The sequence below is a fragment of the Mauremys reevesii genome, linkage group 4 (genome assembly GCF_016161935.1).
Source record: "Mauremys reevesii isolate NIE-2019 linkage group 4, ASM1616193v1, whole genome shotgun sequence".
In the NCBI taxonomy this organism is placed as follows: domain Eukaryota; kingdom Metazoa; phylum Chordata; order Testudines; family Geoemydidae; genus Mauremys; species Mauremys reevesii.
Window position 1 is genome coordinate 59918646 of NC_052626.1, and position 13712 is coordinate 59932357.

General features: G+C 47.8%; 1 protein-coding gene across 2 annotated transcripts in view; it reads left to right on the forward strand.

Annotated features, from left to right (window-relative positions):
• Positions 1–321: 321 nt before the first annotated feature.
• The window catches only part of SPINT1 (serine peptidase inhibitor, Kunitz type 1), a 28291-nt gene continuing 14900 nt past the window's right edge, over positions 322–13712 (forward strand). The window contains exons 1-2 of one of the 2 annotated variants that reach the window (XM_039538783.1): positions 322–462; positions 654–1132. In XM_039538783.1, coding sequence (XP_039394717.1) covers positions 697–1132 — 436 coding nt within the window. In that variant the 5' untranslated portion in view covers positions 322–462; positions 654–696. Of the gene's footprint in view, positions 463–653; positions 1133–13712 lie in introns of those variants that run through there. The other variant, XM_039538784.1, reaches the window with a different exon arrangement.

The window sequence follows — 13712 nt, forward strand, 5'->3', positions numbered from 1 at the left end:
GGAGTGACTTGGTTTTTTTTTCCTTTTCAAGGAGTTGGGTTTCACTTCCTGTCGCCAGATCTCCTCCTTTGTCTCTTCCTGCCTGTCTGGTCCTGAAGGGCACACCTAAGGTGCAGGCAGAGAAGGGGTTAAAGGTGGATGTGGCTCAGAGGAAAGGGAAACACCCTACACTGCTAGGCTCTGAGTCAGTTTCACCTGAAACTCTACAGGTGGTGGAGAGGAAAACAGAGACCAGGCACACGGAGTGGCTACTAGAGTGGGGGAAAGGGAAGTGGGACCTATGCAGTAGGAAGGGGGGAAAGTCAGACAAAGCTGTAGGAACCCGGGCTGGAGGCCCCTACCTCAGCTACCAAGCAGGTAGAGGACTGGGCTGAACTCAACAAAGAAGAACCCGGAGGCGTCACACCTCCACCTGGGACCTAGTGTCGGAGCAGAACATCCGGGTCCGCCGCGCTTGGCAAGGTGGGTTTTATATTCGTGATGCTTCGCTACTAAGTTTAAATGGGGGCCCAAGGAACGGAAAACCGGGGGAGGGGGGTTGAAATATGACCCCTCTCCTCCGAGTGTGTTTTAAAGAGCCAGCCAGGGCAACGGTTACTTTGTCAGCCTTTTAACTTGTCTTCTCTCACCTCCGCTCTTCCCGCCCCACCCAGGAAGACCAGAGCTTGGAGACGGAGAGAAAAGACCCGAGTTAAGATGGCCAGCGGCAGAGCCCTGCTCCAGGCTGGCCTCCTGATCCAGCTGCTGACGGCTGCCGTTCTGGGTCAGGAGGGAGGAGAGGAGGGAGCGTCCTTCGGCGAAACCTGCCTGGCCCATTTCACTGCAGGGATTCCTGAGTTCGTGCTGGACACTGATGCCTCGGTGCACAATGGGGCCACCTTCCTGCCCTCCCCCCCGGTTCATCGGGGCAAGGACTGCGTGCGGGCTTGCTGCAAGGAGCCTGCGTGCAACCTGGCCCTGGTGGAACAGACCCCAGACGGGAGGGAAGACCGCATCCAAGCCTGCTTCCTCATGGACTGCCTCTACGAACAAGCTTTTGTCTGCAAGTTTGCCAGGAAGATGGGCTTTCTCAACTACGTCAAGAAGGACGTGTACGATGCCTACCTGAACGTCCGGGAGCAAGGACATGGTGGTGAGCAGACACAATAAGCGTGTGATTGAACTCAGGGTTGGGTGTGTTCATTTCAGTCCGCCTGGGTCCTCCTCTCCCCCTTCCATTGTAAACGAGCTGGCTGCGTTGTCAAATACTTGGAGTAAGGGTCTGAGAGTTAAGGTTCTGCCGCTAGTCTACTCCTCAACGTCAGTCGGATGTCTTAAAAACTCCGTGCCTCAGTTTACCCAGAAGGAGAAATGGGGTAATACAGTACTTCTCTGAAGGGGCTTAATAATTAACTGAGTGCCAAAAATAGTCTTGGGGTAGTACAAAAATAGAGTAAGATGTGGTCCTTCCCACAAGGAATTTAAAATAGAAACTTGAAATCACATTCAGTCTAAATATTGTAATGTTTTTAGCCATGGTTCACTAATAGCTGAATTGTGAAGGGGCTGGAGGCAGTGAGGGGGTTCTCAGGTATGGAATCCACTTCCCCTCTTGGTGTGCCAAGGTCTGGATCTGCTCAGGTGGCAAGGCCTTTGTTTTGCTAGGCTTTTGGCTTTTTGTGGGCAGGAATGAATTAGTATTTGGATGGGTTGGATGTGAGAACTTGAGTTTTTTTAATGGGTTTCAGGGAGTCTTTTATTTGGATGTTTGGATCATAACTATTTAAGTGAAAACTTCATAAAGGTTGCATCTGTGTGTAGGGCACTGGATGGGAAGCACTTTCAGAAAGTAAAATCACCTGTAGTTGACCTCTTGTAAAGCATTTTGAAGTCTCCGGCTGAAAGGTACTGTAGACGTGCAAAGTATTAAGAAATATAGCTATGGGTCTGGCACTAACTTTTCTCCTCGTCACCCCCTGAAATGTCTTGCAGTACTGGAGCCTGTTTTGTAGTTGGATCAGGTCTCTGGTCACTACTGGCTTTTTGAATCTATGTGGTTTGGACCCAACAAGTTGGTAGGTTACAAGAGGCTGTTCTGAGGTTATTTGAATATGCTGATCTTCTTTTTCTCCCCTCCCAAAACAGCTGTGGGTTGGAGTGAGGGTTCTATTAAGAGTACCAGCTTCTAAGGACACCAGTGTGGAAGGTTTATGGGCAGGTAGTCATAGGCTCTCCTGGGTGAGATGAGAGGTCTCTGATGCCATGATTTCTATGGGAAGTTGTAAGAATACCAAAAAGACCCCATGTGCTGGAAACATAATTCAAGAGCAGGGAAATGTGGAATTGATTAGTTCTGTTATTTATAGAAGACAACACAGAGGAGGGAGTTCAAGGGGGTGTAGCTACCCAAACAACTCCTAATAATCCTCCCATGCTGAGCCTTGAATGTTACTGCCTCTCACCACTTCTCTCACACCACTGCTAGGATGTGCATCTCCTCTCATTGTAATAAGTCTCTTGCTCATCTCTGCTGGATCTCTCCTATGCCTTGATTGTAGGCTGAGGTCCTCCTTCTCAAAAACAAAGATGAGTTAAACCCGTTACTCTGTAACCGATATCCTACAAACCAAGGTGTGGGGCACAGACATAAAAGTTAGTTAAGATTAAAATGTTATGTTCTACCCCAGGGGTCGGCAACCTTTCAGAAGTGGTGTGACGAGACTTCATTTATTCAATCTAATTTAAGGTTTCACGTGCCAGTAATACATTTTAATGTTTTTAGAAGGTCTCTTTCTACAAGTCTATAATATATAACTAAACTGTTGTTGTATGTAAAGTAAATGAGGTTTTTAAAATGTTTAAGAAGCTTCATTTAAAATTAAATTTAAATATAGAGCCCCCTGGACCTGGGCAGTGTGAGTGCCACTGAAAATCAGTTTGTGTTCCGCCTTTGGCACACGTGCCATAGGTTGCCTACCCCTGTTCTATCCTCTTTCCCTCTGCACTTAAGTCTCGTTTGTTCAACAAATTTATCCCAAAATAAGCAATGCCAGAAGCCTCACTCTATGGTAGTTCAGAAATCACAGAACAATGCATTCTGGGATCTCTCCACTGCCACAGGAAGTACTAAGGAGACTAATCAGAGGAGAGAAAATCATTGAAAGGTTCTGTTGGGAATGCCACCCAAAACCTGCTTAATAGGGTGTTCAGCTCCTCTCCCAGGCTGGATTTACACCACATGGATGTTGGAAAGATTCATTCCATCCAGCATCCCCTGTCTTCATTTCCTTCTTGTACAGTACTTGTGACAGCATACCATAGCACAGAAACCAGGAAGTTTGCAATTCCTATTTTCTCAGCATCCTAGTGAGACAACTTTTGTTAAACTACAATGCTGATGACACTCTTGTATGGAAAGCATGTTTTCCTCCTCTTAAACAAGTTTTTAACTTGCAGCAAAACCTTTGCAGTTTACCTTATGTGAAACAGAAGGGTTGCTGAGAAGAGATGCAGGATGATTACTGACAAACATTCCAAGCCTGAGAAGAGGGGTGAAAAATAAAGGATAGCCAATCAAACTATATTAGATGGTCTCTAGTTTATAGTAGGATTGTTTGGACATTCTAGAACTTTTGGTTCAGAGCCAAAAAATATTCCACAGTATGATGACATAACTAGGTCAGCGGAAGAGGAATTCAGCATAGACTAAAGGGCATGTTTTAGCAGGAGAGGTGAGTGCATCACTTCCCCTGTATGGGAGAGAGGAGCAAGTTTGCAAGGGTATATTTCCAGGATAGCAGATTGCCTCTAGGCAATGGCTGCACCCTGCTGGAAATTAGTCATTTTTACTTTAAGAGCTTTTGGGGAAGCTATCATATTATTATTATTATTTATTAGTAATAATAATTATTAATAATATTAGTGTGTCCGGTTTTTGATAGGAACCCCCAGTTGAAAAGAGACCCTGTTGGCTCCAGTCAGCACTGCTGACCGGGCTGTTAAAAGTCTGATTGGCGGCACAGTGGGGCTAAGGCAGGCTCCCTTGCTCCATGCAGCTCCTGGAAGCATGTCTGGCTCCTAGGTGCAGGGGTAATCAGGGAAGCTCTGCGCACTGCACCTCCCACCCCTCAGAGCTGGCTCTGCAGCTCCCATTGGCTGGCCAATGGGAGCTGTGGGGGTGGCATGGACATGGGCAGCGCGCAGAGCACCCTGGCCCCTCCACCTAGGGGCTGCAGGGATGTACCAGCTGCTTCCGGGAGCTGCATGGAGGCAGGGAGCCTGCCTTAGCCCAGCTATGCCACCGACTCAGAGCTGCCGGAGGTAAGTGCCGCCCTTCTGGAGACCGTGCCCTGATCTCCCTCCCGCACCCCAATCTCCTTCCCCAGGTTGGAACCCCATCCCACACCCTAACTCCCTTCCAGAGCCCTCACCCCCTCCTGCATCTCGACCCCCTGCCCCAGCCCTGAGCCCTCTCCCGCACCTTAACTCCCTCCCAGAGCCTGCACCTCAGCCCAGAGCCCCTTCCTGGAGCCTGCACCCAACCCCCAGCCCCTGCTCTGAGCCCCTTCCTGCACCCCGAGCCCCTCATCCCCACCCCAGAGCCCGCACCCCCTGCCCAAGCCCTGAGTCTGCTCCTGCCCTCTGAACCCCTTGGCAGCAGCCCAGAGCCCCCTTCTGCACCCCAAACTCCTTATTGCTGGCCCCACCCCAGAGCCTGCACCCTCAGCCAGAGCCCTCACCCTCTGCCCCAGCCCAGTGAAACTGAGTGAGGGTTGGGGAGAGCGAGCAACGGTGGGAGGGGGAATGGAGTGAGTGGGGGTGGGGCCTCAGAGAAGGGGTGGGGGTGTTCAGTTTTGTGCTATTAGAAAGTTGGCAACTCTAAATAATACTGACATTCCCGGTTTAGTCTTGCAGTAGGGACTAGACAGACCATACAGTCTTCACAAGTTGTACTACAGTTATCATGCTAACGCTCCAGGATGCAGCACTGCTTGCGACTACACGCTATTGCCAGCCCCCAAGCATGTAAAAATCATGAGTCAGGCCCTAATAAAATCAGGAGACTGATGTAAAAATCATGAGATTTTAAAAACATATTTGGGGGTCTCTTTTTTCTGGATTCTGAGCCTTTACTAAGCATTTGGGTTATGTTTTTCTAGTCTCCCCCCCGCCCCCCACCTCCTTACAATAATGAAGGTGAGAAACTTTTCAAAATGAAAGCTGCATTTCTCCTGCCATCTTGTGATTCCTGCAGCTGGGACTTTTAGAAAAAACACCAAAATCATGAAACTCAGGATAAAATTGCAAGCGTTGGTAACACTGAGTCTAAAATATAACTTTGGGGTCTCATCTAAGAGTGTTTTCACTGTGCTAGGGGGATGCTCTGGTTTAAGTAGGTCCCCTATCAAGGCAACAATCAGCCCATGTGTCAGAGGGAGCAGATTATAACTGTTCTCCTGAGTCTCTGGTCATACTATTGTCCTTGAAGGCACAGCATGTGTTCCTCTGCCATTTCAAGCACAAACTTTGTTCTAAGGTTTCTCTCTGGCTCTCAAGGCAGGGCTCACTGTGAGTTTTACTGGCAATAACAGCATGCAAAGTTTAAATAACTACTACATAGGTTTATTCTGGATCTAGGCAAACCAGTTTGGGAGTGGAAAATAACTTCCCTGAACCTTAGCCCATTTCTAGAACTGAATCTTTTGTTAATATTGTGAAATACTTGGTTACACTTGATATGCTTCAAGTTTGTGGCTCATGACTGTTAACCTGCAGGACTCTGGAAATGCCTGTTCTCACCAAATTTCCAACCCAGATTTGCAGATTCAAGGTTCAGCTATGTATCCAAACTGCAGGCTACTTCTCTGAGGTGACACCCAGCCCAGATGCTCTGGACTAGCTTCCATTTTGTAATAAATACAGCACAGCTATGCCTATCTAACAGGGCCCTCTCTCCTGCCTCTAGTGAATAACCTTATGTGAGATACATCATGCTCCCATAATGGAGTCTGCTGGCTTCTACAAGCCAGACTGCTCATTAAGCCTGTTGCCTAAGGCATTTTTTTTTTGTTTTTTTGGTTTTTTTAGCTGAAAGTGCCCCTGCATCAGGTGGGGCGGCTGCTCTATAATTAAAGGTGCAGTACACAGATTGACCTCTACACACACTCGCATGGTCACTGTTGATTGACCATGCTGGGAGCAGTGAATCTGACTGAGGTCCTGCATGTTTTGAGACTCAAACCATGCTAGCAAATTGATCCCAAATTAATGAAACCAGCAAAAACAAAGATCAGCAGAAGAACCTTCCCCTGGGAATCCTCTCTAAGCTTCAAGGAAATAATGTTTGCCTCTTACAAACCCTGAGCGGTGTGGCAAGCTGCTTTATTCTAAAGCAGTGACCCCCTGAGAAACACTTCAGCTGGAGTGAACAAGGCGGAAGCACTGGGGGTCCTGTTGGGTTGCCCCCATGGTTATGAGATTGGCTTGAACTGCAGTGAGCACCCTTTTAAAAACTCTTATGGAAAAATCCTTAATAGGTTCTCATTCGGTAATAACTTTTCTTCAGAACTTTTAAATCAACCTTTATAATGCTCCTATAGTGAGGATCGTTCTCTATTAATTATATGTTTTTTATAATAACTCTGTTTCATCTCTGATATGGTCAATAGGTGGTATTCCTAAGAGATTGCTTCCAAACAAGGAAATATTGCATTTTCCCTCTCTCCCACCCATTTTGATTTGTATTCCCCCACCTCCTTCAGAAGCATGTTTTTTCCTTAGAGAAATTCAACTCCCTTCTATCTGGCAACCTCAATGTTTCCATTCATGACATTGGAGTGTTACTATGAAAAGAGAATTACTGTATTAATGGGGGAGGCTGAATAAACACTCTCAGGAAATTATTTGCTTCTGAGTACCTTCCTTGGGGAAGTGATGAAAGATCAGTGTACTTTGTATGGGGAGTGTTGGTTTAGCAGTGGTATACAACTTCGTTGTTGGTCCCTGCCTGGTTATGTGTATAAAACTACCTTACTAGTCTGTTTTTCAACATGTTTGTTTGGGTGGCTTTTGACTCTTTAAGATTTTCTAGTGAGAAAACTTCCTAATTCTGATCAGTACAGATTTCAAATTGTTTTCAGGTATCTCTTTAAATACTGCTTTATAATCTCAGTATTGACAGTCTCACACTTTCAGAAATCATGAGACTGGCTTATTATTATTTTAATGAAAGCTGAGATTCTCACACAACTGCCAAGTATCAGAGGGGTAGCCGTGTTAGTCTGAATCTGTAAAAGCTGCAAAGAGTCCTGTGGCACCTTATAGACTAACAGACGTATTGGAGCATGAGCTTTCGTGGGTGAATACCCACTTTGTCGGATGCCCACAAAAGCTCATGCTCCAATACGTCTGTTAGTCTATAAGGTGCCATAGGACTCTTTGCTCACATAACTGCATGCCTACATGAGGCTGGACCTTTTGGAAAAACATCAGATATCATGAGACTCATAAAATCATGAAAGTTGACAACATTTTAATCACCTTGTTTATGTACATTTTACTGAAACTTTCTATACTCAAAAGAGCACTAAAAATCCAGGCTGTTTTTCCTTTTTAATGGAGACTTTTTGAAGATGTAAGTATCAAATTCTCTTAACTTTGTGGAGTTCTGTTTGCTGATGGGTTCACATAGGAAAATTACCTTCCAAAAGCAACGTCCTGTTGTTGAGGTTTGTCCGAGTCCAGGGAGCATTTGGTTGTAAAGATGAGCTGGATAACGATTTCAAAGCAAACACAAATTCTAAGAGAGAATTTCACCCAGCTGCAGGTGAAGAATGTACAGCTCGTAGGAGTGCCAGTTAGAGCCAGTTCCTACTTGAATGATCTGGGTGGACATTAAGGGTGCTCTCTAAATAAATAAATAAACCTGTTTTTTGTGTTCCTGAAGATGTTGAGTAGTCACAAGTCTAGTTAAGGTCCATGGAGGAAGGAAGAAGATTCTCAGGACCCTGAAAACCAGACTCTGAATGTTTGGTAAAATTCCTTCAGTCCTTGGTAGAGACTTTGCTTGTGTGCAAGTGATTGGCCTTTTTTTTTGGATGGGGACGGTGATGGGGGGACTTACTGAATCCTAGAGATGGAATCTAGAACTGAACTGACCTGTTAGTCAGGGTGACCCAAAGAGGAAAAAATGCTGCTGCTCTACCCAGAATCCTGGGGGAGAGGGATATAAGTCCTAAACTGATCAGCAGTGAAATATTTGGCATGTGAATGGCCTTCATTAGATTTCTTGGAAGCCATGCGATCCCTGGCAAATGCAAAGCCCAAATGGCTGTGCAGGGAAAATGAATCCTTCTTCCTCGCCCTGCAAACAAACCAAACCCTGACAACTCATCACATAGCAGCTGGAGCCTCCTGTCTGTCCCTACTCAGGCCTTCGATCCACAGAGTGGCAGATCTCCCTGCAGTGCCTTTGCCAAGCCAACATGCCTCTCCTCCCAAGGGGAGATCTCCTCGTGCAGCCTCCTGCCCGCCCCAACCTCAGCCTGTGAAATAGCCCCACAGCATTTCCACAGTGTTTAGAGCTTTTCTGTTCGTGTGGCGGGAGTTCAGTACCTGGCCTGAGTGCTACACTCTGGGTGTCTGGGCACTACACTGAGTGCCCTTAAGCTGGCTGGTTTATAAGTAGCAGCCCATGCTTTTCCAGAGGTCATTTAAGATTCTCATTCATTGTGGAAACATGTAGAAATGCCAGCTGAAAATACCTTGACTTGTTGCAAGTTCATAGCCCGTTTCCATGGATATGGTCCTGTAGGCAACTAATTCGTCTTTGACTACTAGCGGTAAATATGCCCAATGGCTTGTGATGGGATGTTAGATGGGGTGGGATCTGAGTTACTACAGAGAACTCTTTCCTGGGTGTCTGGCTGGTGAGTCTTGCCCACATGCTCAGGGTTCAGCTGATTGCCATATTTGGGGTCGGGAAGGAATTTTCCTCCAGGGCAGATTGGCAGAAGCCCTGGGGGTTTTCGCCTTCCTCTGCAGCGTGGGGCATGGGTCACTTGCTGGAAGATTCTCTGCACCTTGAAGCCTTTAAACCATGATTTGAGGACTTCAATGGCTCAGAGACAGGTTTGATATAGGAGTGGGTGGGTGAGATTCTGTGGCATGCATTGTGCAGGAGGTCAGACTAGATGATCATAATGGTCCCTTCTGACCTTAAAGTCTATGAGTCTATCCTAATGCTTACTTATAGATGTGTCATGGTATCAACCAGACCTTTATGTTGACAGGGGAGGTGGTGGGAAATAGTCTTCAAAATAAGTGTGTCCAATTCATACGGTGTGCATGGGAGGACTGGCAGTGACATGCCTCTTATTCAGTGGCTTTAAGTGCTGTGTGCGGGGTATGCGGTGGTGCTGTTTTGTGTACAGCTTGTAAATGAAATGCCAGTTCTAATTGTACATGGGGACCTGTGCTGTTGAAGTGGCTGTGCACCATTATCTATTCCTTGACAGCCTTCATGTCTCTGGGGGAATGATAGTTGCTAGAATAAACTAAATTGTTCAGTTGGAAAGACTCGGCTCTTCTGGTATGGAGCCCAGTGTAAAGTTCTGTAGGTGGCTGTGTCTCCTGCCAGCACAGAAGGACCCTGGTGCACTCCCACAACATGAACATAAGAATGGCTATACTGGATCAGGCCAAAGATCCATCTAACCCAGTATCTTGTCTTCCGACAGTGGCCAATGCTAGGTGCCCCAGAGGGAATGAACAGAACAGGTAATCATCAAGTGATCCATCCCCTGTCGCCCATTCCCAGCTTTTGACACCATCCCTGCCCAACCTGGCTAATAACTCAAAAATCTTTTTGCCTTATGATACAAATATATTCATCTCAGCTACCTTTGTTCAGTCTAGCTGAGAGTCCAATATATTTTACATATGACTTGTTAATGGGGAATCATCAACCAGTGGGGGTGTTTCTGATGGTTCCCACAAGTACCAGTTCTCAGCCCAATACTATTTAATAATGTACAATCAATTTGGAGGCACCTAGAGGATAATAGGGTGCTAAATAATAACCAACATGGAATTGTCAAGAACAGATCATGCCAAACCAACCTAATTTCCATCTTTGGCAGGGCTACTGGCCTAGTGGATAGAGGAGAAGCAGTAGACTCACAGAACTGGAAGGGACATCGAGAGGTTATCTAGTCCAGTCCCCTGCACTCAAGGCAGGACTAAATATTATCTAGACCATCCCTGACAGGGGTTTGTCCAACTTGCTTTTAAAAATCCCCAATGATGGAGATTCCACAATCTCCCTAGGCAATTTATTCCAGTGCTTAACCACCCTGACAGTTAGGAAGCTTTTCCTAATGTCCAACCTAGACTGCCCTTGCTGCAATTTAAGCCTATGGCTTCTTGTCCTATCCTCAGAGGTTAAGAAGAACAAATTTTCTCCCTCTTCCTTGTAACAACCTTTTATGTACTTGAAAACTGTTATCATGTCCCCCCTCAGTCTTCTCTTCTCCAGACCAAACAAACCCAATTTTTTCAATCTTCCCTCATAGGTCATGTTTTCTAGACCTTTAATTATTTTTGTTGCTCTTCTCTGGACTTTCTCCGGTTTGTCCACATCTTTCCTGAAATGTGGCACCCAGAACTGGACACAATACAGTAGATGTGCTATATCTTGATTTTTTTTTTTAAGGAAGGCTTTTGATGCAGTCCCACATGATGTTCTCATAAGCAAACTAGGGAAATGTAGTCTAGATCAGTGCTTCTCAAGCTCTCTGATGTGGGGGACCGGCAATTTTTTTTCCAATGTGCCAGGGACCAGTGCCATATTATTATCCTATTCGACACTCTTATGAGGAAACTCGCCGCGGACCAGCAGCTGATGGCTCGCAGACCGCCACCGGTCTGTGGACCACCACTTTGAGAAGCACTGGTCTAGATTAAATTGCTACAACCTGGGTGAGACACTTCCCAGGGATACTCAGCCTTGTGGGGTACCTTGGTACCACCTGCCCTTAGCGTGAGGAAGCCTTGTCTGTACCCGCTGTGGGTCAGCACCTCGCCTCCACAGGCAATACAAGCACTCCCCCCTAGGCCTCACAGGCCCTGCTGTCACTTGACAGGTTAGCGATTAGCACATTCCGTCCCTGGTCCACTGGACCCTCCCAGCATTCATAGATTCACTGCTTCCAAAGACAGTAAAGCCCAGCTTACCAGTTCCACCACAGAGTACCGCTCTGCTGAACACACAGCACTTGGATGTTTACAGTGAAATCAAGTCTAGCAAACCAAATATTGCTCACCCAAAATGCTTGCAGCACTTTACAGCCAGGCTGGCTGTGTCCCTTCTTTCATGAGACAAGCCTGCTGTCATCTTGCCTCTGTGGTCAGGTTGCCAGGTGTCTTGTTTTTGACCAGAAAGTCTGGTCGAAAAGGGACCTGACAGTAGTACTGACCAGACACCAAAAGTCTGGTTACCTGAGTAACCGTCCACAGTCAACTTCTGCTGCCACTGGGAGAGTGGGAAGAGCAGCTGCTGCTGGAGCTGGAGAAGCTCTCAGGAACTGCCTGGCTCCAGCAAAGAGAGGTACCCATGGCCAGCGCCCAGGGAGAGGGATCCTGAAGTGTGTAATGTTTGAGGAGTGGGGCCGGTGGCTGGGCTCAGTGCCTTGGCCCCTCTCTCAGCCTCCTTTGTGCTTCACCCCTGGAGTGCTGCCCCCATCCTGCCCTAGTCGCCCCCTCCCCCAACCTCTGGATCATGGCTCTTCCTGCCCCAGTCACACACCCTAGAATGTGGCTTTCCCCTTGAACATTCTGCCCCGGTCACCCCTCCACCCCTAGAGCCCTGCTCAGCTGGTGGAGGGAGGGAGGTGGAGAAAGCAGTGAGTGATGGGGGGAGAGGCAGAGCAGGGAGAGGGCCTGAGGGGGAGAGGCGGGATGGGGTGGGGGAGGTTCCAGCGCTTAGTGTCCACTTTTCACAAATTAGAAAGTTGGCCACCCTACTCCTTGGTGAAGGACCCAGTGTGTTGCTTTGCACTCCATAGACCAGAACAATCTTTTGTCTGTAGTGATAAACTGTTTAGTCCTGTAGACTTCCTCTCCTTTTGCCTGTGGCTCCGTATGCAAATACATAATGAGGCATCTGATACACAAATGGCCAGGCAGGAAGCTAGGTCTTTGTTGCTTTCTGCCTGAAGGGAACATTTTGGAGATATGTCACCTCCTGCTGACCTTAGGGTTGCCAACTTTCTAATCACACAAAACCGAACACCCCTGCCCTGCCCCTTCCCCGAGGCCCCATCCCTGCTTGTTCTGTCCCCGCCCCGTCGCTCGCTCTCCCCCACCCTCCATCACTTTCAGCAGGCTGGGGTAGGGGTTTGGGGTTTGGGAGGGGGTGAGGGCTCTGGCTGGGGGTGCAGGATCTGAGGTGGGGCCAAGGATGAGAGGTTTGGGGGCAGGAGGGGTCTCCGAGCTGGGGCCAAGGAGTTTGGAGTGTGGGAGGAGGTGTGGGCTCCAGCTGGGGGTGAGGGCTCTGGGGTGGGGTGGGGGATGAGGGGTTTGGGGTGCAAGAGGGGGCTCAGGGCTGAGATAGGGGGTTTGGGGTGTGGGGGTCCAGGAGGTGCTTACTGCAACTTCCAGGAAGTGGCTGCCAGGTCCCTGCAGCCCCTAGACGCATGGGCAGCCAGTAAGGCTCTGTGCGCTGCCCTCGCATCTGCAGGCGCTTTCTCTGCAGCTCCCATTGGTCGCGGTTCCCAGCTGGCGCTCGGGGCACGGGCAGCGCATGGAGCCTCCCTGGCCGCCCATGTGCCTAGGGGCCACAGGTAGCAGGTGTCTGCTTCCAGGAGCCGTGTGGAGCTAGGGCAGGCATGGAACCTGCCTTAGCCCTGGGCCCCCGCTGTGCCACTGACCGGACTTTTAGTGGTCTGGTCAGTGATGTCGACCAGAGCCACAGGGGTCCCTTTTTGCTTGGACATTCTGGTCAAAAACCGGACACTTGGAAATCCTGTAGGGCTGCAATGGGTCCATTAATGGCCCACTCCTGAAACCCAAATACAAATCCATAGAGCACAACCACAGAAATGCGCACCTGTCCATATACCTATATAATTAAATCTGTAGAAACGGACTCCCACACCTACATGCAGATACACACATGTATTCTCTTGTACGCACCTAACATGCACTAACAAATATACTTCCACATTATTTAGTATTACAATTCTTGTTTAGTGCCTAGAGGCCTCAACTAAGCTCAAGGCTCCAGGGTGGTAGGTGCTGGACATACACGTAAAAAGAGAGAGTCTGCAACAAAGAGTTTATAATGTAGCTAGACAAAGACGGGGAGAAATGTGTGATACATTGGCTCTTCGCAATTACTAGTCAACACCATTCACTTTTTAAGAAGTAATACATTTCTTTTAGAGGTCCCTTCTCTTTTAAAAACTTGACATAAAACGTGTGTATTCATTTCATAACATCAATCTTTCTGTGTGCAAGCCAGCAAAAGGAATAAAAGTAAGTTAGGCTGCAAATTTCATTCACACAGGTATACGATATACACCCCTCCCTACACAAAGACAGTCTTACACATACAATGCATGCATGCACACACTTGCCTACACAGAGACACTTTTTCATATGCTTTCTCGGGACCCTAGTGGGGAGGCAGCACAGGAGTCCCAACAGGCCACAGGGCTCCAAGAGGGGCAGTCTCA